At 38.0% G+C, this 26,246-nt stretch overlaps 1 protein-coding gene across 1 annotated transcript in view; it reads left to right on the forward strand.

Annotated features, from left to right (window-relative positions):
- LOC126285020 (acidic fibroblast growth factor intracellular-binding protein) overlaps positions 1-26,246 on the forward strand; it is a 79,610-nt gene that overhangs the window by 43,849 nt on the left and 9,515 nt on the right. Inside the window, exons 6-7 of the mRNA XM_049984331.1 lie at positions 5,617-5,844; positions 13,876-14,130. Of these exons, the coding sequence (XP_049840288.1) occupies positions 5,617-5,844; positions 13,876-14,130 (483 nt within the window). The remainder of the gene's footprint in view (positions 1-5,616; positions 5,845-13,875; positions 14,131-26,246) is intronic.

Below are 26,246 nucleotides of genomic sequence, written 5' to 3' on the forward strand. Positions count from 1 at the left end.
TTATTACATGGTCAGGCTCATTCAGTGCGTGCTCTGCCACGGCAGATTTCTCCACCTGCCCCAACGTGCAATGTCACTTATGCTCTTTGATCCTGGTGTTAATTGATCATCCAGTCATTCTGACATAAACTTTTCCGCATGTGCATGGTATACGGTATATTCCCGACATCACAAGTGGGTCTCTTTTCTCCGTCGCCGATCTAAGACACTCTTTGATCTTCCTTGTTGGTTTGAAAATCGTCGTTATGCCATGTTTATGCAATATATGACCGATTCTGTCCTTCACTCTCAGAATGTATGGCAGAAAGGCCATATCCAACATTTCTTTTTCTGGTTACCTTACTTCGAGTGTTTGGCTCTGTTACACTTCTCCCCCCTTTTTTAAATTTCACGGAAGTTTAGCTCTCCACTTTGCATTTTCACTTTAGAAAAATATGATTTATTTTAGCTGTCTTAGCTAAAAGATAGTCTCTTCAATAGCCTCCTTTCATTCTTACTCACTTCATTCAAAATACTGGTTTATGTCCATTTCAACCATACACTTGTGCCTTGCATGCTATAATGTAGTAAATGACTTTCCGTTTTCACAATTTATTGCTCTATTATTCATACTATCACCTAATTATTTTATACATACATTATTTCCTTTTCGTTGTTTGAAACCCGAGAGGTATTTGCCCTGTTTGATCTTATTGTACCATTATTGCGGTGCCCTTTCTCAAAAGTAACAGCATTTACATTGTTTTTAATTAATTGATCTTAACAGCATAAATTTCTCAAATTTATTGAGATAGAAAATGTTTAGGTTCATCTTTACCATAATGAATTTGTGCTGATATTGTAACCTGCACCACTCTCCGTAATTTCAAATCTCAGATCTGTGGTAAGTCAGATGTGTGCAGAAATGTAAATGCAAAGAATCACCAGTGCCTAGGTAAGTCTGATTGGCTTTAACTATTTTTGACAGCACTGCTAGTGTGACTAATGGTCACTGTAGAGCTTCTTACCTCTGGAAGAGCTGCCTTATGCCTTCACCTATTGGCAGATACTGTGTAAATACCTTTTCATCACTGGTCATTCTATCTATGGATTCACCTGACCAAGGATTAGACCCTCTCTTTCCTGGGTTCACCTGTCCTCCTCTCTGATACCCTTTTAAAACTAGGTATGCTCCATCTCAAATCTTTAACAGTATGCTTAGCCTCTGACCCTTATTTTATCCCTCCCAGTAACAACGTTTCTCAGTAGCATATCGAATCTACTTGGTCATTCCAGGCGTATATTTTACTCCTTCTTTTCACCTGTGCTTCTTGCAGTGCCATAAGGAACATATATTCCATTAAATCATCCAATTATGAGCCCTCTCCCATGTTATTCCTCGTAAGTTTGCTTTTCTACTTGTTACTAATAACATTCATGCATGCCGCCCCAGCTAGTCTTCACCTTCCAATAGATACTTGTTGACCATGATTGTCCATGAGGGATCTCTTCATTACTACTAGCTTATAAACACTGTCTTTATTCTTCATTGTCAAAGTGGTCACACCCTACTCACACCAAAAACAGGTAAACACTCCAAATTGCATTTTTCCACTAAGTGAAACATAGTCTTAGCCACAGCAGCAAAACAGTTAACTTGCCAAAAGCTTCTTTCACACCTGCATGATAGTGAATCATACTCCATTTAGGGAATAGTTTCCTTTTCTGTCTTCCCACTTTTTAGTTGATGTCCCTAACATGTATTTTTACCTGACACCTTCTAGGTCTATATAGAACCTTAATGAGATGTATTTACTTCTAGGACAGGACAGTAGGAGATGAGTTTATGTTAAAACCAACAGGAAAGTAAGAATGGAAGAAACTGCTCCAGGGAAAACAAAATATTGAATGCTGCTACAGTTAACCATTACACCCAACAGATGTCAACCTTCCAAATCTGCAAAGATCACAGATTCTCTGGGGATATGAATTTCTTTAACATGTCGTTATTGTATAATCCTTTTTCTTGACCAGTCTCCGGATGAGGTAGACCCCGCACCTTGAGGAGCCCCCTGTAGTGTGGAAAAACTTGCTGGTTTCCTTTTTTAAATACCAGTCATTAACCCGGAATGCAGGTGTAATTGCAGTTTTGTTGAAGTTTTGTAATGTACTATCTGCTTGAATTTGTAAATTTTCTTCACTGTGTTCTGTTCTTCTACTTCAGTTTCTACTGAAGGTCGTCACTTAAACAGCTTCAGTATTGGTTCACCAATGAAAGTTTTATTCCCAATTTCTACCTGTGGTAAGCCTGTAGACATATGGAGTTGTTAATTCAAAATAGTTTGGAAGTCAAGAATCAACTGAGCCCCTGGCTTACACTTGTTAGACCAATATGTTCTGCACATGTGTCAAAACTCTTTCATTACTTGTTCACAAGGGTTAGATTACAGATGATCTTTTGGAATAGCTATATGTCTTATTCCTTCCATACTATTGCTTGTAAATTGTGATCCTTTATCTTTGAAGAATCGATGAGACTTACCTAAATCTTTGAAATAGTATCTGAAACATTTTATTACTGTATCTGGGTTAGCTTGTTTGATAGGGTAATATATGTAAGTGACACCTACTTGACATGTAGGTAACTGTCCAAAAAAATCTGCAGTGTTATATCACGTAACATCTTTAATCTTCTGAGATATTTCACAAGATCATAGTAGTTTTACTATTTTTGGGCTCAAGTTCTTGGAGTAACAAAATTTATTCATATGCCTTAGGAATACCAAAATGTCCATATCCTTATGGTTAAATCATATTAGATTTTTTTCAACACTTTGAGGTATGCACAGTTTCGAACTAGGTAAAGTACTATTAAATGTCCAGAACAAGATACCACCAGTTATCATCCATAATGCTGCCTCAGTTGGTAACAACAATGCCTTTTCACATTGCTGAAATGTAATACTAAAATATTCGTCTGTTTTTATACTCTGCATTATTCTTAAGGCTAGAGCACTGACTTTGTCATTAGCATAATTTAAGGTTAGAAAATGATTGCAAAAATGACACCAGGTCCTTCAGTCCATCTCATCGACACCTAAATCTTGACCACACATCGGGAACTTTGTTATGAGAGCCCGATATGTAATTAAATTTCTATTTGGAATTCTTGTAAAAACAAGCATTTGGAATTTTTGAATACACCATATGATAACTAGTAGTTCCTTTTCCACATCTGTGTAATTTAATTCATGCTTATTAAGACTTTTACTGTTAAAATGATAGTGTTATGCAACCCAGTTTCAGGATTCCATTACCCTTGAAGTAATTCAGTAGCAACACCATATTCAGATATGTCCGTTGCTATTTTAAATGGCTCATGCATCATAGGATGTTACAGTATGGACACATTCCCTAATGCTTCTTCAATGTTCTAAGAAGCTTCTGATATCCCTTTGTCACATGTCCATTTAGCTCTTTGCCTTAATAATGTTAACAGTCTAGAATTGTTCATTACCTGGCCATGTACATACCTACGATAAAAATCCTTCTAGTTCAGATAAGATAAGATAAGAAAGGAAAGAGTGTAATTGTTTGTAGCCCTTATCCTCTCAGGGTCAGGTTTGATTCCATGTACCTGTATGATATGTCCTAAGAACATTAATTCCTCCCTATCAGCATGAAATTTGGACAGTTTAGTAGTAATACCTTTCTCACAAAACCTTTTGCTGTGTTTTTGTTAATAGAGTACAGTACTCTTCGCATGTCTTGGACAGTACTAAAATATCATCTATATAGATAATCGTTCTTGTAAGAAGTCTTTTCCCCAAAGCTCCATCTAAAGCACGAATAAATACTGAAAGCGAAATGTTTAACCCAAAAGGCAGTACTTTGAAATGATACAGGTTTCAGTCAAACAAGAAAACTGTATAGTCTTTCAACTTTTTGTGTAACCTTACTTGCCAGTATCCAACTGTCAAATCCAGTGAACTGAAATATGTGGCTTGTTCAAACCTGGCTAGCAATTCGTCAATACACATAGGTCTGACTCTTTCAGTTTCAATACATTTATTGAGAGTACGTACATCTGACTTGTAAGACCAGGAACACTCTGCTACGTTACTTAACAACCAACAGTGGATTGTAGTAACCACTTAAACTGTGATCAATGATTTGATTGTCTATCATCTTATTATTTTTTTCTTGAACTGCAGGTCTTGACCTTAAAGATACAGGCACGTAAAAATTAAAATGAGTAAACCTAAACAACTGAATTGTTATGAAATGAAGTTAATGCTCTTCAATTTACAATTAATCATGCCTATTACATTGAAGAAAAGCGAATCTCCTGCAAATGTACTTCACTTTAATTGTGCTAGCTTTAAAATCCAAAGAAAGTAAGCCACAACAGCAATGTTAGCAATCAAACAGAGCTATGCCATTTCCTCAGTGACACATTAATTTGTTTCATTCATTTACACTGTATTCGTGAATCACAACATAAAAATTTTCAAAGCAGAGAGATCTCAGGCACCAGCTATAGCTAGAAACTGGACACACTGAAGAAAGTATGTTATAAATTTCACAAACCTCTTACTCCGCTGCACAGTACTTCCTGCTCGGTGACTGCAGTGGGGTGGAGTGAATGACAAACAACCTGTGCGCATGATATTTTAAAATCTACAATATAGGAAAAGATAGATTACTACTTAACGTAAAGAATACACGTCAAATTGCAGACAGGCATGATTAAAAGACACTCCCATATAGCTTTTGGCCACAGCCTTCGTTAGTACACACACACACACACACACACACACACACACACACACACACACACAAAAGAAGAAAAGCAAGCAACCAAGCAAACACCCCTCACACATACACAACCGCCTACTGCACCATCAAGGGCCAGAATGCGTGTCTGTGCATGAGGTTGTGCTTGCTTGCTTGTGTGTGTGTGTGTGTGTGTGTGTGTGTGTGTGTTTACTGACAAAGGCTGTAGCTGAAACCTACATTTGAGTGTCTTTTAATCGTGCCTGCTGCAATTTGACATGTAGCAATCTATCTTTTCCTACATTGCTGATACTCCTACCTGGAGTTTCCATTGTTTGATTTAATGTTTAAAATCTGTACTTGAACGAGATCATAAGTGCTTATTGTCTGAATTATGGTCCAAATTTTTGTGTGAGATCAATTTATGGGGCTGATATTTTGTGAGTGTGCTTTTTCCTTCTTAAAATATGAGTTCATGTTGGTGATGTTTTTTTGAAACAGGACAACTTAATGGAATATGAGTAGAAAACATTAAACCACTTTGTAACATCTTCCCCTAGAGAGCAAAACATTGGCTTTTGTTTGCATACAACTGCATGCAGTCACATGCCTGACCAGGTGTCGTGTAAGAACATATTTTGTTTAGTGAAACTGTTTAAGGTTATCAAATATGTCTATGTTCTTGTAGATCTCATGAATACATTTTCATCTAAGCTTGTTGATAAATAATGAGAATAAATTAAAGTAGTTAATTTTACTTTTTATAGTCTTAGATTATAGCATTATTAAGGTGATTTAATGGAATTATGAGCAAACATTGTGATGTGTTGAAATAGATGTAACTTGTGTGTTTATTTGCAGACGCTACGCTGCTGTTGTCTTTATAGGACTGGCTCGCTTTGAGACAGGAAAACGCAAGCTGCAACATCTAGTACTGTCTGATTTTGAACACTGTGCTCATGCTATCATGGGAAGCTGGACATATCGAGATCCAGGGACAGAACATGATCACACTGACCTAGACAGAGAGTTCTTGCTTGACCTGCGTGAACTCAGATGCCTGCAGGATAAAGAGAAAGAACATAAGCAGTAAGTATAACTGTTGTGACAGTAAGTGTAACTGTTGTGGTATTTATATCTTTAGAAACTCCCTTATTCCTGTGGTGAGGTTTTGGTTGTAACATACAGTTTGTTCCTACATTTTCATTCTTGTATGATGTTAGAAAACCCATATTTCATAATATAAAATATTTTTATAACAATTAAAACTCCAGATAGGAATATCAGCTATGTAGGGTTGCTATTTACCATGAAGATAACACACTAAGTTGCAGACAGGCACAATTAAGAACTTATGTGTAAGCTTTCGACCAAGACCTTCATCAAAAATGTTATTGGTATTAATACCAACCAGCGGTCCACCAGGATGAATGGCCACTGCAAAACTGTGGCCAAGAGCAAAGTAGACCACCCTGTGGCGCAACACGCAGCTGAACAATAACATGGTTGATTTCAATGGCAGTTTCTCTACCCAAGCCGTCTCCCAAACCCAATGTCTGATAACATATTGTTCTCACACACTACACCCATCAGTTTCCACCTCCTCTGCCCTATCATCTCCTTTCCTTTCTCATTTCCTACCCTCTTTGTTTGCCAGTCTCTGCCAGTGCACCTACCCACTTTCCCCACTCCTCTCCTTTTTCACTCCATTTTCCCCGCATCCCTGTCCCACAAGGTGGTGATGCTACGCCTGTTGGCATTCCAGTTCCTGCCCATTCCTCCATGCAGCACTCCTCTCTTCCTCCACCCGTACATTGCTAAAGTGTCCCCTTCACCAAGCCCAACCCTTCCATATTGTTGCATTCTGGTCTTAGATGCTGGAGTTGGTGATCATGTATGTGTGAGGTGTGCTTCCTTGTGTGAATGAATGGTGTATGTTTCTCTTTTTCCTATGAAGGTTGTGGCCAAAATCTTATGAGTAAGTGACTTTGATTGTGCCTTTCTGCAACTTAGCATGTTATGTTTCCTATAGGTTTCAATCTACCCTTTCCTACATTGTTTTTACAATAATTTGTTTATAAGTATATCTTTACTGACATCAGTGCTGATACAGTTGTAACTGTTTGTTACTGATAATGTAACTAACTATAGAAGAATGCTGAAGATCAGATGGGTAGATTGGTTAACCATTGAAGAACTGCTGAATAAAACTGGAGGAAAAAGAACTTTATGGCACACAGTGACTTAAAGAAGGGATCAGTTAATAGGACACCTCTTGAGGCCCTGGGAGTTATACATTTGGTAATCAAGAGAAGTGTGAGGGGTACAAATTGAAGAGAAGAACCGAGGCTCGACGACAGTAAGCAGTTTCAAATGGCGTTGCAGGAGCTGTGTTGAGAGGAAGAGGCCTACATAGGATAAGCTAATGTCGAGAGCCGCATCAAACTAGTTTTCAGACTGATGGCTGCAGGATAAACACTCTGTAACTAAACAGTAGCCTGCAGCCCGTTTTGTCTGATAATGAATAAGTATATTCAGAATATTTGGCCCTGTAGTCCATTTTCGATAGAATTTGTAATTTCCATCATTTTATCCTTGACTATAGAAAATACTTTTTGAAATGATGCCTAGTGCATTTAGAGAAGTCTCGTTGAGACTAAAAGATATTTACACTATGAAGAAGACACCAACCAAGAATCCATATTTTCAGAAAGACAGATTTCCTTGGTGAGTAGGATTAATTACTGGTAGAGTAGGATTAATTACTGTTATTTTCAGTTGTGGATCTACTATGCTTTTTCAGTGTCAGAATGCTTGTAGACTTGAGTTACATCATGTTAATCTCACCAGATATCTAATAGCTTTGAATATATTCTTCATGTGGAGGTGATTGGTTAATCATTGCAGGTTTAAATCCCTCAAGAGCCACAGAACACAGATATTAAATTTCAATGCAAGTTGATTTCTTTGTGTCTTTTTATTTACACAACAGTTTTATTAATATATACGTCATAAAACAAGCTGTGAATTCAAATAGACAAGTCAGATACACGATGCTATATTTCAGTGTTGTCACCAAGTCTCTGTAAACAATAGTCACAATGTCTAACACTTTGGACGACTTAAAGTGGTGAAGTATGTGAGCAAAGTCCCAGTTCTTTAACAGTAGACTTACTTGAGATGGTCAGCCGACTTTCCTTGCTGGTTAGCTTGCTGCTGCTGCAACCCCCTTTTCTCTTCTTCTCTGAAGTATATCTGCTAGGATATACTTTCTCAAAATTCTTTCTAATTATAAAAATAGGCAGGCGTGCACAGTTTCTTTTGCTTAGCTTCACGACGTATATTTGAACATCAAACTTGTACAAAACTCATTCTCCACATAAACAAACACTATCAAGTAAGTCCCTTCACATGTCCAAAGGTTAAAACCAGAGTTCATTTACACATAAGAAAAGGTTGGCTTAAAACCCAAGCCCATTCTCATTCTGAATCTGAACACACGCCTTATCCTCTCAATGTCCAAAATGAACAACAATTAATGATATTTCAACTGTGGGTTTTTCCCCGTACTACAATAGTCAAAGTTGTAAAACAGCACAGAATACATAAACACTCCATGTTCTTTCGCTATCTTCCATGGTGCGATCGGCAAATACTTGTCGGTGCCGTTCGACCACCATGTCTACGGTCTTCTTACTACACACTTTGGACCTGCACACACATACAGGCGACTCACAGTAGATAGGCTCTCTCACACTTATATTTAAAATATTGTGTGTTCGAGACAGTAGAAGGTTGAGTGATTCTAGAATTTATGCAGAAATTCTTGAAGCACTACAAACATACTATCAGTTACTCAGCTCCTCGACAATCGAAATACGCTTCTTGATTACAGAGCTGTGTGAATATCCTCATTGTTGCAAAAAATTTTTCCCCTCAAATGTTCTGTCAGCTTTCCCAAAAGAATTTCTTTCAGCTTGCTGAAAAGATAGTAATTGTGTGGTTCAAGATCTGGATTTCCCAATCAGCATCTCCTACATCTATGTGGCCTGTTGGCACTGTTTCACTATGACTGTATGAGACCTTACATTTGGCCCATATACCGCCAAGATTTTATGATGACTCTGTGTGCAATTTAGAAGTTTTGTCCACAAGGATCATGCTGTCCTATGTACTTCAACTTTGGAGTATGGGTACAGTTGTCTCACCATTTGAATCAGACACTGTGGTACACTTGTTATCCATAGCACATTAGAACTGTGTTTACAGAAATCCTAGAACATATTCTCTTTTCTGACATGCACCTTTCAAAATAAAAGCAGGCGTATGACAAGGTGATGACGTAACTCCAATTCTTTTTAGTAGTGTGTTAGAGAAAATAGTGAGAATTTGAAATGAAAAACTCATTGAACTCAGTATCTAACCTATAAGATCAAAATCAACTGTCTTTCATTTGCAGATGATTTTGATAAATTTCCCGAAAATGTGGCATGTGCAGTAACACAAATAATTCTCCTGAAAGAAATAGCCTCCAGAACTGGCTTAAGAATTTCTGCGGAAAATACAAAACTTTGTAACAAACGTTAAGGATGAACAGAATTTCTGAAAACAGGTATTGGCCAAGTAGAGAGGGTAAGCAAATTTAAATATTTAGGGGAGATAATCCAAGAAAATGCTTTGTAAAAATCTGCAATAGAGGAACGGTCGTATAAAATGGGGAGAGCATATGGTATCATCAGAGATCTCTAGAATAAAAAGGGCATATCCAAAAATGTGAAAATTAAGCATTACAACACAGTAGTGAAGCCAGAACACCTATATGCAAGTAAATGCCTGGTATTAAACTATAATTTAGATAAAGATTACAAGACTTACCAAGCGGGAAAGCGCCGGTAGACAGGCACAATAAAATAACACACAAAATTTCTAGCTTTCGCAACCAACGGTTGCTTCTTCAGGAAAGAGGGAAGGAGAGGGAAAGACGAAAGGATGTGGCTTTTAAGAGAGAGGGTAAGGAGTCATTCCAATCCCGGGAGCGGAAAGACTTACCTAAGGGGGGAAAAAGGATAGGTATATACTCGCCCACACACTTTCCGCTCCCAGGATTGGAATGACTCCTTACCCTCTCCCTTAAAACCCACATCCTTTCGTCTTTCCCTCTCCTTCCCTCTTTCCTGAAGAAGCAACCGTTGGTTGTGAAAGCTAGAAATTTTGTGTGTGTGTTTGTGTGTTATTTTATTGTGCCTGTCTACCGGCGCTTTCCCGCTTGGTAAGTCTTGGAATCTTTGTTTTTAATATATTTTTCCCATGTGGAAGTTTCTTTCTATTTTATTTATATAATTTAGATAAATTAGAGGTACTAGAAAGGCGAGTTATAAGGAATATATTAGGACCAGAAAACACAACAGAAGGTTGAAATTACAAAGTAATGCTGAAATATACCAAAATATAGAAAAATATTGCAAAAATAATGAGAAAAAGAAGACTCATATTTTTTGGACACCTATTTAGAATGCAAGACAGGCTATTAACTAATAAGACTTCCAAATATTTGTGGGGTAAGAAGTCCACAACAAGCTGGGCCAACGAGTTAAAAAAGGATTTAGAAAGAAAGAATATAAAAATAGAAGATATAAACAACAGAGAAGCCTGTAAGGAAAGAGTATTGAAAATAAAGGATTCCAAGGCAGGGTAGCTAAAAGACTTTTTCAGTATGGTATGAAGACAGAAAGAGGAACCATTGTGAACAGATGAAGGCATACTGGATGAAAAGAAAATGACAAAGAATGAAGAATTGAAATTGGAATGTGGCCTATTTGCAATAAAAAGTAAAATAAAATAAAATAATCCAGGTGGATTAAAGAGTACCGTATTCTTAGTAAATGAATTTACACTTGTATCCTAAGTCTATCGCGAAACTGAATATAACACAGTTTCTAATGTGCCATGATAGTCAGCTATCCACTTCAGAATGCTGAGGACTGTGTGTCCCACTTGCACTCCATTTTATCAGCATACTCCTTAAGGAGTAATTACTTGAGTCTACATTTGAAAACCCTTCTACCGTCTGTGATACATTTTTGCCAAAGAGTTTTATAGCTGAATATTGCACTGTTATCTGAATTAGACTCACGAAAGGGAAGCACCAATCATTTTTTCTTCAAGCATTGTATAAGAGAATATCTCAATAACTCTCAAAAAATTTCATGAGTGATAATTTCTAGCCTTTTTATTATTTTTTGTTGCCAAACTACATTCATAGTAGATGGGATATTTTTTGCAGTAAGAAGTAGATGATCCGTATTTTCTTTCCAAAGTGTAAAGCTAGTTCATTCGTTAAAAAACAGTTAATAACCAGAACAAAAACATAGTTAATTTTTTTCCTGTCGATGCTTCTTTGATTAGCTTGACAATAATGCTTGTATCACCTGCAAAATAGGCTAATTTTGCCTTTTGTTTCATATAAGCTGGATTGACACAGAGCGAGAACAGTAATGAGTCCTTCATCAAACTCTGCAGAAAGCTCATTGTGATTTCATCCCATCTAGGTGATGTGCTGTTTCTGTTTTTATTATTTGAGCGTCCTGTTGTAAGTTTGTGCATCCTGTTTCTTAAACAGGAACTAGATTAGGCTTGTGCTAAACCATGTACCACATAAAAACTTAATCTGTCTTATAGAGTATTATGATTGCCACTTAATGTTTATTTCATAACTTGGTTTGTTTAGTTGCTAGCAGTTCAGTTGCCGTGGATTTACTTTGTGAGTGCTAAGTTTAAAAGTATGCTACAGAATGTGCTGTACTTTCAAATTTCTTGCGTTTTAGCACCAAATAATATTGTTTGTTTTACATCTACATGTATATGCTGCAAGTCACCTGGTTACTTCATGAGTGACCACTATTTCATTCATGAATAGAGTTTTTGGGGGGGGGAGGGGCAGTGTGTTAGCTGCCACTCATGACCTCAAATTTCTCTGATTTTACTTTCATGCTCACTTCCAATTTTACCTATCTGATTAGTAAGGAATGCTTTGTAAATTGGGTACTGTGTGGCTTGCAGAAATTGCAGATGTGTTATATTGATAACTATTAATGAATATATTAAGTAATAGTAATAAATTAATACCAGTTTCACTCCTTACAATATTCTCAAAATTTTTGATTAGGTAGCGCACTCAAGGGTTGTCAAACAACTGTCTAGCAATAGAGTATTTGCTCAGTTAAAGTTTTGATTTCAAAGGCATTCCTCTACTGAGGCAGCTTTTTATACTCATAAAATTTTTCCATGTGATAAAACATCCATTGTATGTTTGTGGGTGTACTTGTGTGCACTGGTGAATGATGCAACAAAAGTCTAACAGCAGTCAGTGTTCAATTTGATTTTCTTGTTTTTGTACCTGTCAGTTGCTCACTGCTTTTCCCATGTAATACGTATGTGGTTATGTTTTCATATATCATTGTTTATTAACAAATAAGAGAACTTGTAACAAACGTTAAATGTAGACAGCTGTAACAAATGTTAAATGTAGGCAGCTGTGCTTCCCTCTTCCTCTATGTTCCATCTTTCAGGTTTTACTTATGTGTTTTTGTCATACAGTAAGAATTACAAACTACACATGTCAAAAAATGTTTTGCATAACCTCAGTTCAGAGAGTTCCGGTACCTGTACAGAAAATTTTATTGCTCATGAAAACCACACATTGCATGTTGTACCACCCTACAGCCAGACCTTTACAGGTGGTGGTCCAGATTTCTGTACACATCTGCAATTCTAATACCCAGTTCCACGTCCTCTTGCACTGATGCATGCCTGTGTTCGTCGTGGCATACTATCCACAAGTTCGTCAAGGCGCTGTTGGCCCGGATTGTCCCACTCCTCAGTGGCAATTCGGCATAGATCCCTCAGAGTGGTTGGTGGGTCACGTCCATAAACAGCCCTTTTCGATCTATCCCAGGCACGTTCAATAGGGTTCATGTCTGGAGAACATGCTGGCCACTCTAGTCAAGTGACGTCCTTATCCTGAAGGAAGTGATTCAGAAGATGTGCATGATGGGGGCGTAAATTATCATCCATGAAGACAAATACCTCGCCAATATGCTGCCGATATGGTTGCACTATCAGTCGGAGGATGGCATTCATGTATCATACAGCCATTACGGTGCCTTCCATGACCACCAGAAGCGTACATCAGCCCCTCATAATGCCACCCCAAAACAACAGTGAATCTCCATCTCACTGCACTCGCTGGACAGTGTGTCTAAGGCATTCAGCCTGAGTGGGTTGCCTCCAAACACACCTCCAACAATTGTCTGGTTGAAGGCATACGCGACACTCATCTGTGAAGAGAATGTGATGCCAATCCTGACTGGTTCATTCGGCATGTTTTTGGGCCCATCTTTGCTGCGCTGCATGGTGTCATGGTTGCAAAGATGGACCTCGCCGTGGATGTCGGGAGTGAAGTTGCACATCATACAGTCTATTGCCCACAGTTTGAGTCATAACAGGATGTCCTATGGCTGCACGAAAAGCGTTATTCAGCATGGTTGTGGTGCTGTCAGGGTTCCTCCGAGTCATAATCCATAGGTAGTGGTCATCCACTGCAGTAGTAGCCCTTGGGCAGCCTGAGTGAGGCGTGTCATTGACAGTTCCTCTCTCTCTGTATCTCCACCATATCCGAACAACATCGCTTTGGTTCACTCAGAGATGCTTGGACATTCCCCTTGTTGAGAGCCCTTCCTGGCACAAAGTAACAGTACGGACACAATTGAACTACGGTATTGACCGTCTAGGCGTGGTTGAACTACAGGCAAGATGAGCTGTGTACCTCCTTCCTGGTGGAATGACTGGAACTGATCGGCTGTCAGACCCCCTCCGTCTCATAGGCACTGCTCATGCATGGTTGTTTACAACTTTGAGTGGGTTTTAGTGACATCTCTGAACTATCAAAGGAACTGAGTCTGTGATACAATATCCACAGTCAGTGTGTTCAGGAGTTCTGGGAACTGGGGTGATGCAAAACTTTTTGATGTGTGTATATGAATCTTATGTTTACACAAATTGATATTAACAGAGCCGATTCATATACTGCTGTTCAAATTTGTGTATGATTACATTCAACAGTTTGGTGCTGATGAGATTAAAGCCTGTCCTCTTGGAACGGTCCCTCAATGAGCTGGAGTCAAGCTTCCGCTCATATTCTCGTGCATTGGTGGGTATTGCTGCAGGCCTTCACCGTACACGAGAGGTCCGATGTTTGTTTGTAGAGCTTGTTGAACGTTGTTTGGAACCATGGAGACAAGCAGGTTGGCCACATCAAGACCTTCGATCATTCCTCAATGCTTATACTACGTCAGCACTTGAGATGGACATCTTCAGGTGGGCATAATTACTTTTGGATATCCATTTTTCTGTTCCACATTTCTGCCGGACAAATGATGTAATTGCACTTGCTAATTTACTAATAAGTATCAGATCAGATATATGCTTTTCTTACAGTGGAAAAACACACACACAAATGAGATCATATTAATTTCACCTGAAATGATACTGTAGTCAGTGAAAAAGGGATGGACATTCTTGTGCTCCACATTGCGTAAAATTATTGCTAACAATTTGCATTTTTAATGTAGTGCAGTTCCCCAAAAGTTTTTGTGGGTTTACTTTTTATGTAGTATGATCACATGTAATTAGTATAGGGAGTCCTATTAAAAATGATTGTCACCCAATTTTCACTCCTTCCAGTTTGCATTGTTATCAGGCATGATAATTAAAGCGTGTTTCAGACAAAAGCTATTTGGTTTTGAGCATAGAACCACAATATGAATCATAATATTTTCAGCTATTGCTCGACGGGATACTGAAACCTAATCACCATTGTAAAGGGCACTACTATCAATAGTAGTATGATGTAGCAACTAGTACATGTTACGCATTCCTGGCTTTCTGGAAATTTTGGAACGGGGAATATCTATTTCTGGCAGAGGTATTATGTGGGTATTTTATTCTACAATGTCAAAATACTGCTGGTCACATGCCAGTATGCAAGGAGGACAGTCGTCATTCAGTTTTCGCACAAAACACTCCCTTGTAGACGTGTGACACCAGAATAACTTGAATAGTTTACTGAAGTGATGACTTATGTTTTTGCAAGTATTATGTCAATAAACAGAGTAATAGTGAACAAATTATATGGTTTATTTGCAGATGTTGCATGTAGTTATATATGAAATTAGTGGATGAAACAGTATTGTCATCCTTGTTAGTTGCTTCCATTGGTAGAACATATTACTATTTAGGCTGTTTTATATATAAAGTTACTGTGAACAGTTATGACTGGAAAGATTAATTCGGAAAAGCAATAAAACAGTGGCAAACTTAAGTGTGAAAGCAAAATATACTTTACTTTCAATAAGAGCATGATTGGGCCTTTCCATGATTGGGAAGTGTGTTTCATGCACAAAGTAAGTAACTGTAGTAAAATTCTCTGCACTATTATCATTCCCAAGCAATATTTCATTTCCTCGTAAATTTGAGGAACTTTTAATATCTACAAAGTAAAGAATTATGTTTTTGTATCAGGCAACATAGTCCAATTCTTTTAGCAACAAACCAGGTTCTCTTTGCCAACCATCCGATACTCATGTATGGTTGTTGCATAATCAAACTAAACTATTCGTCCAAAAATGAAGTAAAAATAAATAAAACTGTAAAACTGAATGTTGTATAATTTTTTATTAAAATATTCATTTGCCAAGATTGCAATGTAGATAATGGCAGTGATTACAACTTTCAATTGCATAAAAGATCATCTTTTGATCTCTGAGGTCTTGTAACTGGCCACAAATTAGAAGTACTTCAGAATACAATAGCATTAACAAGAGTAATTCTGCAAAAATGGTTGGGAGTACATACCAGGATAAAAACAGTGTCAGCACCAAGAGAATTGACAAGACACACAAACATTTCAGTGTCAACATCCTTCAGGAAAGGTCAACTTTAGAACAATATAGAATTAAATTATATAGATATGCACCAAGGTCAGTTGCATGAAACTATGTGCAATAAAGTTCCAATAAAAACATATCTTACAATTGTATTTGCAATATACATATGTGAAACGTACTGTGCAAACATTGTTGTAGCTGTTGAATGTGACAAAAGTTCATGAACTCGTCAATGTAAGCAACAGCTCAGGGATAGTAAGGTCTGTAGCCCAGAAAACAAATTTAAAATTCTCACAAGATATTTATTTTAACCCAGAGACATTTTGCAAGGAAATTTGACACATTAACAACCACCAAATAGTGCTACAGATTACAAAAAAAGACTCAGATTCTTGAAACTTAACTTGAAACTTAACTTGAATCTTAATTGAATCAAAATTTATACTGACTGAATTAAAAAGCAAAAAATAATTTACTGAATCAATAGCCACTGGGCACATCACTCTTGACAGACAGATGCAAATTGATTCTTCCACTGAAACACGAATCGGTAAAAACAATGTAGGAAATAACAGAGTGACACTTATAAATAATACTGAGAACCATTCTTTTCACCGGAACACACCTATTAGAATAACAATAATAAATATGCAGGCAAGTTCTCTGTGACATATCAATTGAGAACAATTAGTAATAACTTTAGCTGAATGAATGTAATTAGTACAATCTGTGATGTCTAGAGTGAAATTTCATAAAAAGCCATGGACAGCAGATCATGTCCAGAAAACATAATTAAGCAAACATAAGCATAGCTTGAGTTAGTTTCAAATTAAACAATAATACCAACAGCTCACACAGAGGGTGCAGATCAGTTAACTGTAACTGCACTGGCATGTGAGTATAATTAGAGCGTGACCAGAAGCCAACAAGATATCAGGGGACACAGTGTTCAATGTTTTCAAATGCAAATCCTTAACAGTAGTGACGACTGACATGCAGTCACTCCGACACAGTTGCAGTCCCGATGTTTAACATGGTCCTTATGCCAGCAATGAATCGGCTTCAAAATAATTAGGGGCATGTCTAGCAGGAACAATTTCTTCTCATGACTGCACATCCATTTAATGTCCCATTAGCAGTGATCAGTGGTTGTGCATGCTTTGCTCTATCTAGCCATATTGACTGTCAGAGCCTTGTAATATTACCTTCCCAAACATCACTATTAAAATTCTCTGTCTATAAAACTTTCAAAGCTTCAAGAGGTGTTGTTGTTGTTGTTGTTGTCTTCAGTCCTGAGACTGGTTTGATGCAGCTCTCCATGCTACTCTATCCTGTGCAAGCATCTTCATCTCCCAGTACCTACTGCAACCTACATCCTTCTGAATCTGCTTAGTCTATTCATCTCTTGGACTCCCTCTATGATTTTTACCCTCTACGCTGCCCTCCAATACTAAATTGGTGATCCCTTGATGCCTCAGAACATGTCCTACCAACCGATCCCTTCTTCTGGTCAAGTTGTGCCACAAACTTCTCTTCTCCCCAATCCTATTCAATACTTCCTCATTAGTTACGTGATCTACCCATCTAATCTCTAGCATTCTTCTGTAGCACCACATTTCTAAAGCTTCTATTCTCTTCTTGTCCAAACTATTAATTGTCCATGTTTCACTTCCATACATGGCTACACTCCAAACAAAATCCTTTCAGAAACGACTTCCTGATACATAAATCTATACTCGATGTTAACAAATTTCTCTTCTTCAGAAACGCTTTCCTTGCCATTGCCAGTCTACATTTTATATCCTCTCTACTTCGACCACATCAGTTATTTTGCTCCCCAAATAGCAAAACTCCTTTACTACTTTAAGTGTCTCATTTCCTAATCTAATTCCCTCAGCAGCACCCGACTTAATTTGACTACATTCCATTATCCTCGTTTTGCTTTTGTTGATGTTCATCTTATATCCTCCTTTCAAGGCACTGTCCATTCCGTTCAACTGCTCTTCCAAGTCCTTTGGCATCTCTGACAGAATTACAATGTCATCGGCGAACCTCAAAGTTTTTACTTCTTCTCCATGAATTTTAATACCTACTCCAAATTTTTCTTTTGCTTCCTTTACTGCTTGCTCAATATACAGATTGAATAGCGCCGGGGAGAGGCTACAACCCTGTCTCACTCCTTTCCCAACCACTTCTTCCCTTTCATACCCCTTGACTCTTATGACTGCCATCGGGTTTCTGTACAAATTGTAAATAGCCTTACGCTCCCTGTACTTTACCCCTGCCACCTTCAGATTTTGAAAGAGGGTATTCCAGTCAACATTGTCAAAAGCTTTCTCCAAGTCTACAAATGCTAGAAACGTAGGTTTGCCTTTTCTCCTGATAACGACGTTCTCCTGAGTAGTCCCCGCCCGGAGATCCGAATGGGGGACTATTTTACCTCCGGAATATTTTACCCAAGAGGACACCATCATCATTTAATCACACAGTAAAGCTGCATGTCCTCGGGAAAAATTATGGCTGTAGTTTCCCCTTGCTTTCAGCTGTTCGCAGTACCAGCACAGCAATGCCGTTTTGGTTAATGTTGCAAGGCCAGAACAGTCAATCATCCAGACCGTTGCCCCTGCAACTACTGAAAGGGCTGCTGCCCCTCTTCAGGAACCACATGTTTGTCTGGCCTCTCAACAGATACCCCTCCGTTGCGGTTGCACCTCAAGAGGTGTAAGAGATACAAAAGAAGAACTATTTACTTCATTTTCTATTCTTGCTGTTGGCTCCAAGTCTTGTGTATAGGGGTACATTCTTGGAGCTGAAATTTTAATTTAACGTTGTGAGTTCCTGATGACTGAATAACTGATGAAGATTTGCCTGTATGTTTCTTTTATTATATCCCATTCTTCTGTATCGCACTGACTTCACAATCTGCACTTTCATAAAACCTTCAATTACATTGTTGTTGACAAGATTAGCAAAATACATGTGTTTACATCTGTGGCATGCCCACTCCATATGTCCCTATATTCTGCAGTACTCAAATTATTTCAAAGAGCTCACAAAGCAAAAGAGTTTACTAACTTTCTCGGTGAAAAAAAAAAAAAAAAGAATAGTTGCCATGATATATTATTATTTTATAAATGAATCCGGAAATAAATTTAGTAATTACTGTTAGATTGTGTAATTAATAATATGAATTTTAAATATGCCAAATATTTTTAGAATTTCAAATATTTTTAAAAGAGGAGTAATTTTAACTGTACATACAGAGTGTAACAAATTAATTTCTTTTTATACATTTTAGCATGAAATGTAATACATTGTATACAAAATCATATGAATTCTTTCAGGGAAACAGCCAAGAATGTTCACCCGTACAGGGATTGATAGTATACATGGTATCGGCTATTTCTGTAAGATAAACATAATGTTAGAGGGAGGTGTCTCATTACAGCCTCCTCCTGGCAGAAGGCACTCTTACTCCTCCTGTAGGCTAGGCTGCACTGTCCTCCTATGGTCAGAGAAAAAGCTCACAAGGCATGCTGCCCAAATATTTTTGGTACAACAAGATTGATTATTTTGATACAACAGGATTGATCCGAGGTAACCATGGCTCATCATCCTGTCTGGGCACTGAGTCAGTCAAAGTTAACAAGATCAAGGCAGCAAGCAGATTGACTGGCGCTGTGTACAAAGGCCCACAGGTTAGCAAAGATGCTACCAGATGGCAGTACAGTGTAATGAAGTGGAAATATTATGTAATAAAATAATTAAAAGCAGGAACGGACAACACGGCAATTTAATAAACAAATAATACAACCAATAATTATGTGTGTACAGTTATTACATTACTTGTAATGAAACTGGAGCTGCACAGGTAGAAGAACAGACTGATAGTGTAAATTATGAAAAACTAATAATATCGTGTAGACAGAATTGGCTGTAGTAACATTTTATTCTTTACATTCTTCATTACAAAAAAACACTCAATTATAACATATCTGGAGGCTGAATGAACTTACATTGAACTTCACTGTTGAAAAGCAACATAGGTGATTTTTGATACGGTATCCATGTTACATCTCCTGTGTGCGACCTATAATCCTCCTGTGTTCCGTGTCAGTAGATCTAATTAATACAGTTTCTTTCTGTCACTATTCTTGATGTTTGCTGAGGTGGGCCTGCCACTCAGTACCACTTAACTGTGTTGCAGCAGTTTTCACAAGATTTCATCTCCTTATACGTAGGTGGCTACTGAAAGAAGCATCCCCAGTTGTCTTCCAAGTTACTAGAATGATGTAAAAGATTGAATCTTAAACCTTCTGTATTGACAATTTCCATTAGAATAACATCCCAATATACAATCTCGTGTACAATGCGGCTTGATAGATTTTTTCAAAGTGATGTTGCTTGGATCAAGACAAGAAGTATTCCTATAAAAGCCAGCTTGACATTTGTTTGTCATTGTGTCAGTTTTAGCCACGGCTTTTTTTCTTTTTCTCTCTTTGTGTTTTGAACACCTTCAAACCATAACACCAAGGAGCAAGTGACCCAACACAACAGGAGGAGACCCAACACAACAGGAGGAGACACTCACTCACTGCCCCACCGTGATGGGTTCAGATTGTTCTCCCATCCACACATATCGTAATATCTCCCACAGTGGGATGGATATCCTGAGACTTACACATTACTAAACGTCATGAACATCTTTTGCCATCAGAGAAGCCTGGAAATGGGGCATGTCTTTTAATAAAAATGTCATGTCACACTTCCTGTAAAATATGATGGCCAGTAGAAACAGGCTGTATGTATGATAGCGGCTCTATAATTAAAAGACAATGTTATTCATCTAATATTGTTGTGAGGTATCTAAAACAGTTATGTAACATTCAACAGGAAAATGGTTAATAATTGGCTGGTAGTGGAAGTGAAACATAGTCCAATGTCTGTGTGAAGCATTAGCTGATTGACAGCTTGCATACTGGATTTTCTTACAGTATTAATTACATGCAGAATGTATCCATATTTTGATACATAGAATGGAATAATAATCAAGCAGAATCAGTAGCATGAATGATGCTCAAGTGCTATCATCATAGATCACCAACTGCCAGACCATAAGCGCAATATATACAACAACTCATACAACTTGTAGTGAGGATAAACAAGATTTTAATAGAATTAATTATTAATGTGGACCTTCAGGTACTGGACTATATGATGCATAGACCTTTGTTAGCATTGCAAATTTGCTCAAATGCTGAAGTGCAATGTAAAGTCAATGCTATTGAGTATGTCTGCATAGAACAGGAAATGATAATGTCATGGCACTGTGAGCTCAGGCAGTGTACCTAGTCACTCCACAGCTTTAATGAAAATAGCCTAGGACATTGATGCTAGATGCCTAGGTTCTGAACAAAATGCATGCTGATTAGTGAACTGTACAATATGTAGACCTGTGTCTGTGGTATGGGTTTGAGCACGTAATCATAATACAATGTCAATGTTACCAATATAAATAGCCATGGAACGGCATGCTAAAGTGTATGACTAACCATCCTAAAGGTTTCAACTGGGGAACAAGTGTACTGAAAATATGATACACAGACATCATTCCCTGTGACAGTGTACTTAAGGGATATTACTGCCAACAGAGATTAGTGGTTAAATAAACCTTAAGAAGGATTCACAAAGCTATATATTCTTATAAGATATGACTCACAGTTTGTTCACATTACAAATGTTCATCAAAAATACTGAAAAAATTACTATGCCTCAAGTCTAATTGGTCATTTAATATATGGTTTGTTGCCTTCTTATTGTTACTGTATATCTGTAAAGCTTTTTACAAATTACAGTTTCCTATTATCGGTGCTTTATGCAGTATCTTCATTTTATGGTGAATGTTTTCTGTTTTATGTCAGGCATTATACAAAGGTAAACTGAAAGCAATTCATGGTACCTAGCTGCAAATGAGCGGCCATCTTTTTTTGTAGCAGCCACTCTGTTGTGTGGTCCTAGTCTGCGAGCTATTGGTTGACGTTGTCTCACAGGCTTCTCTGCTCTTTGTGTTCTTCATCTTCTTGCCGGCACTTGTCAATACCCCGGCACATGATAATAGAAAACCAATGCTGTCTCCAAATAATAGTTCATAGGCACAAAACTCAAAATGTTTATGGGTTTGAAACTGATACCGCCGTATGGAACTTGGATTACCATGTGTTCACATTCGTTGTCAGCAGTTACGGGAAGCAGAGGGCACTGCAGACCCGATCTGACAGGCCGTACACTGACGGCTAGCACCATCTGTAGGGAAATTCTGGTTTCATACTTCTGTGCCTGATTTATGTAGTAGTGTTGGTGGTATCATATTATGATGGACATTGTGCTCAAGCCATATTTATTATCCAGATGGTTAATGAAAATTTCTGCTAATGTTCCAGCGAAACTATTACCCATATCTAGGCAATCTGCTTGAAAGGAGATTTTGTTATTAAATTTAATGTCATTAAATGCCAGTGACATTTCAGGCACCTCTACCAATTCAGTAAAGTCCTCTTGGTTGAGTTCTTTTGACATTAATTAATTTTCTGTTATTACCTGTATACTTTCAGAGATAGGTGCATCAGTTTAGAGATTAGTTATGTATAAAAAGGCCAATACGGCATCATCAGATATTGCAGTGCTGTTGTATGTCATCATGTGTGAATCCTTCTTAAGAATTGTTTAACAACTAATCTCTATTGGCAGTAAAATAATATCTACCATGTAGACATCATTTGCCGTATCATATTTGAAGTACACTTATTCCTTAGGTTAAACCTATATGATGTTTAGTCATATATTTTACCATGTGGTTCCATGACTATTTATATGTAGTAACGTTGGTATCATATTATGATGGAGATTGTGCTCAAGCCTGTACCATAGATGAAAGTCTACCTATCATAAAGACCATTAGCCAGTAAGCATTTTGTTCAGACCCAAGGCATCTAGCATCATGTCAGCCCTATGCTATTTTCACTAAATCTGTATGTGTTCCCGGGGACACTGTCTAAGCCTATGATTCCATGGTGTTTATCACTACCTGTGCTGATGGACAAGTTTAGCATTTCACCAGATTCGCATTGTAGATGTAGATCTTATGCGTAATATATTCCAGTAACTATGGGTATATAATTATTATTATTTCTATTTATAATGTTTTCTATCCTTCATGTAAGCTGTGTAAATGTTGTATATATGAGGGAAGATCTGAAAGCTATGCACAATAATTTTACTACCAAAAAGTTAAGTAGGTAACAAAATATAAAGAATCGCAAGTTAACTTAACATCTTTTATATACTTTTCTACATCGTCACCAATGTTCCCAACACATTTCTCCCATCTTGGTACCAGTATCAGTATGCCCTGTTTGTAGAAATCCATTTGGTTGGAGTGTAGCCATCTGTGGACTGCAGATTTCACTTTCACACATGTCACAAAGCATTGGCTGCCAGAAATTTCTTCATGGAACCAAAAAGATGAAAAATCCAACAGTGCAAGGTCTGAATTGTATGGTGAATGCTGTAGCATCTCTCCTCAAATCTGGCGATTTTCTCACAAATAGAAACAGCAACTTTGGGAAAGCACTCTCATGAAGAAGTTTGACATTGTCAGCATAAATGTTGTGGAGTTTGTCATGAAGGGCACAATGCAACTTAACCAAAAAATGTAGGCTGTGCAGCATTCGCAGTGGTCCCATGTTCAGCAAAGTCCACTACTAACATACCATGCATATCCCAGAACATTGTCACAAGCACTTTCCTAGCAGACTTGAGTCACTTTGATTTTGATTTCGTTCTGGGGAACCGGCATGTTTCCACTCCATAGAGGCGTGCTTGGTTTCGGGACATCTAGTGATATGCCTACGACTCTTCACCAGTGACTGTTCCTTTCAGAAAGTCATGCCCTTCTGTGGCATAATGCATTAAGTGATGATCCAAGCTAGCATCATTCGCTGATCCTTGTGATTATCTGTCAGGTTCTTAGGCATCCAGTGAGCACTAACTTTCATTGCGTCATGAACAATATCATACACAACGCCATAAGAAATGTTTAACTACAGCGATAAGTTTTGCAGTTGCACATGCCAGTTACTCAAAATTGCTGCTTCAATGGCTTTGACATTCTGTGGGGTTGCAGCTGTTATCGGCCATATGGAGCATGGCATATCACTGAAGTTCACATGGAACTCTTGGAAGAATGCACACCACCTGGAGATATTGCTACAGTTTTCCCCATACTCATCACGCATGTCCCTGTCAGTATCACTTGGTTTATGCCCCTTGGCCCACAAAAATAGAACTACAGTTCACTGCTCTTCACAAGTTGACAATAGTAACATGCATTCCATGTTTGTTTTGTAGTTCAGGCTTCTCTCACTAGAGCTGCACATGAAAACAAAATACTCTCTGTAGTGCAAACTTTTAACTCTATTGTCGTGAAATTTCAACATTCCAGCTGCAATACCAGGAGAGAAAAAGAATTATTGTTCATTACTTTCCAATCCTCTCTTGTATTACAGTTTCTTTTGCAACAACATCAGTTCTAGAACTATTTTTTTGAATTCCGGGAATTTACAATATATCTTACAGTCCAGTACGTTAGAGAACCTCTTCCTTACTAATTCTAGTATACATCTACATACACAATCTGCAAGCCAATATATGCTGCACGGCAAGGGTTACCTTGTGACCACTACTAATCATTTCCTATTCTGTTATGCTTGAACATATAATGTAGAAAAATGACTGTCTTTATGCCTTCGTACTGGCCTCGTTTCCTATATTTTTATGCTTGCTACATGAAATGTACTTTGGATCTTCCCTTCAGGAATTCCCATTTGAGTTCACAAACAGCGTGTGTACGACCCGGGACAACCGAGAGATCCGGGAAAAACCCGGGAATTTTTTTGAATTCCGGGAATTTTTCATTGTTTTTGTTCTTGGCTAAATTTTTGTTATTTTTACTGGTAAGAACCAATACCCTAACAAAGACTATTGCTGTATCGTGCTACTGCAGAATAATACTGCAGCAATAAAACATGAACGAGAGAAAAAACGAAAATAAAATTGCAAAGGAAATGCACCATATACAGCAACAAAACACAGTGCTCATACAAGCGTCTACCAACAGCAAAATGTGTCAATGGCTTTAGGAAGACTATGCAATGCTGCGTAACAACAAATTGCCTCCGATGAGCCTGACGTCACTACTGTTAACATTAGATATGTTTTAGCAGTTACGAGTGGGATCATGCACATGCCCATGCGCTGTTGAGTAGTATCTTCTTCCGCTTCTGGCTACAGAAACGGTGGCTGTTGGCTGTGTAAGCAGTCGTAGGAAAAAAAAGGGGGGGGGGGGGGCAGCAGCAGCAGCAGCAGCAGCAGCAGCTAGATGCTTCCGGGAAAAATTTTACGGGCACACCAAGCTGCCAGATTCATGCATGCGCATCAGCCCTGGATCTAGGGGGGGGGGGACGGGGGGGGGCAAATTCATATTCGTGAGGAAAAAACGTTGTTTCACAAAGCGCCTAGCATCCAGCACATATTGGTCTGTCGATTATTCGTATGACTTTGAAACATGTCCCTGTCGGTTTTTGAACATTGTTGAACACATTCTAAGTTGATTTCTGAATGAATCATAAGTTGATTTTTGAATGTGTGCATAGTGTGTGTGATGTGTCTGCCAGTGGAACCCTCATTACATCTAGAAATAAACTTTACTGCAGACAAAAGGGGCTATACGAGCTGAGCAGAGTATAGCCGAATGAAAGAAAGCCAACCACTGTCTGATTATGTGGTTGACTGGGTTTGTGAATGATGACTGTTGTTATGATTACCAGTGAAATCCATAGATTCAGAGTACCAGAGTGTGAATAAACGACTAACAGGAATAACGGGTAAGAAAGATTACGTATTATCTTCTTGGTGTATCCAAGAAAATGAAATTATGACAGAAAATTTTTGGCCAGATTGCTATACTAGAAAGGGCCAGTTGTACAGTCTCTGGCTAGCAGCCGCTTTAAGGTCTATTGTGGAAGTAGTGCGGAAAACGCGTTGTACGAACACGTAACAATGCTTAACTGGAGAATAATCGCAGGATAACTAAACTGGTGATTCTGGAAGAGTTAGTGAAGTTAACCGGTGAATAAGCTTTGACATTGGCTGGAATAGATACAGAATTAGTGATAACAACACTGTTTGCTAGAACGAGGAAGGAAAAGAAATGGTGACATCACTTAAATTATGGAAGAATATGACAATTCCAAATTGTTTTGCACTACTACTTTTCAGCCTCATGCTTGAGAAACTGGAGCATATGAATGAAGTGTAAAACTATTTCCTAATGTAAAGCTTTTTGCTTGTAGTAGGCCTAATAGTTATTTGATATTGGTACTTTGTGAATTATATTCTGCTGTGTTATGAAAATGACCATTTTCGCCAAAACAAACAGTCTCGTTTATTTGGCATGTGTTATAATTGCTGCAGTATTACAAAGGCCTCTTT

This window comes from Schistocerca gregaria, chromosome 8, assembly GCF_023897955.1.
Source record: "Schistocerca gregaria isolate iqSchGreg1 chromosome 8, iqSchGreg1.2, whole genome shotgun sequence".
Lineage (NCBI taxonomy): Eukaryota > Metazoa > Arthropoda > Insecta > Orthoptera > Acrididae > Schistocerca > Schistocerca gregaria.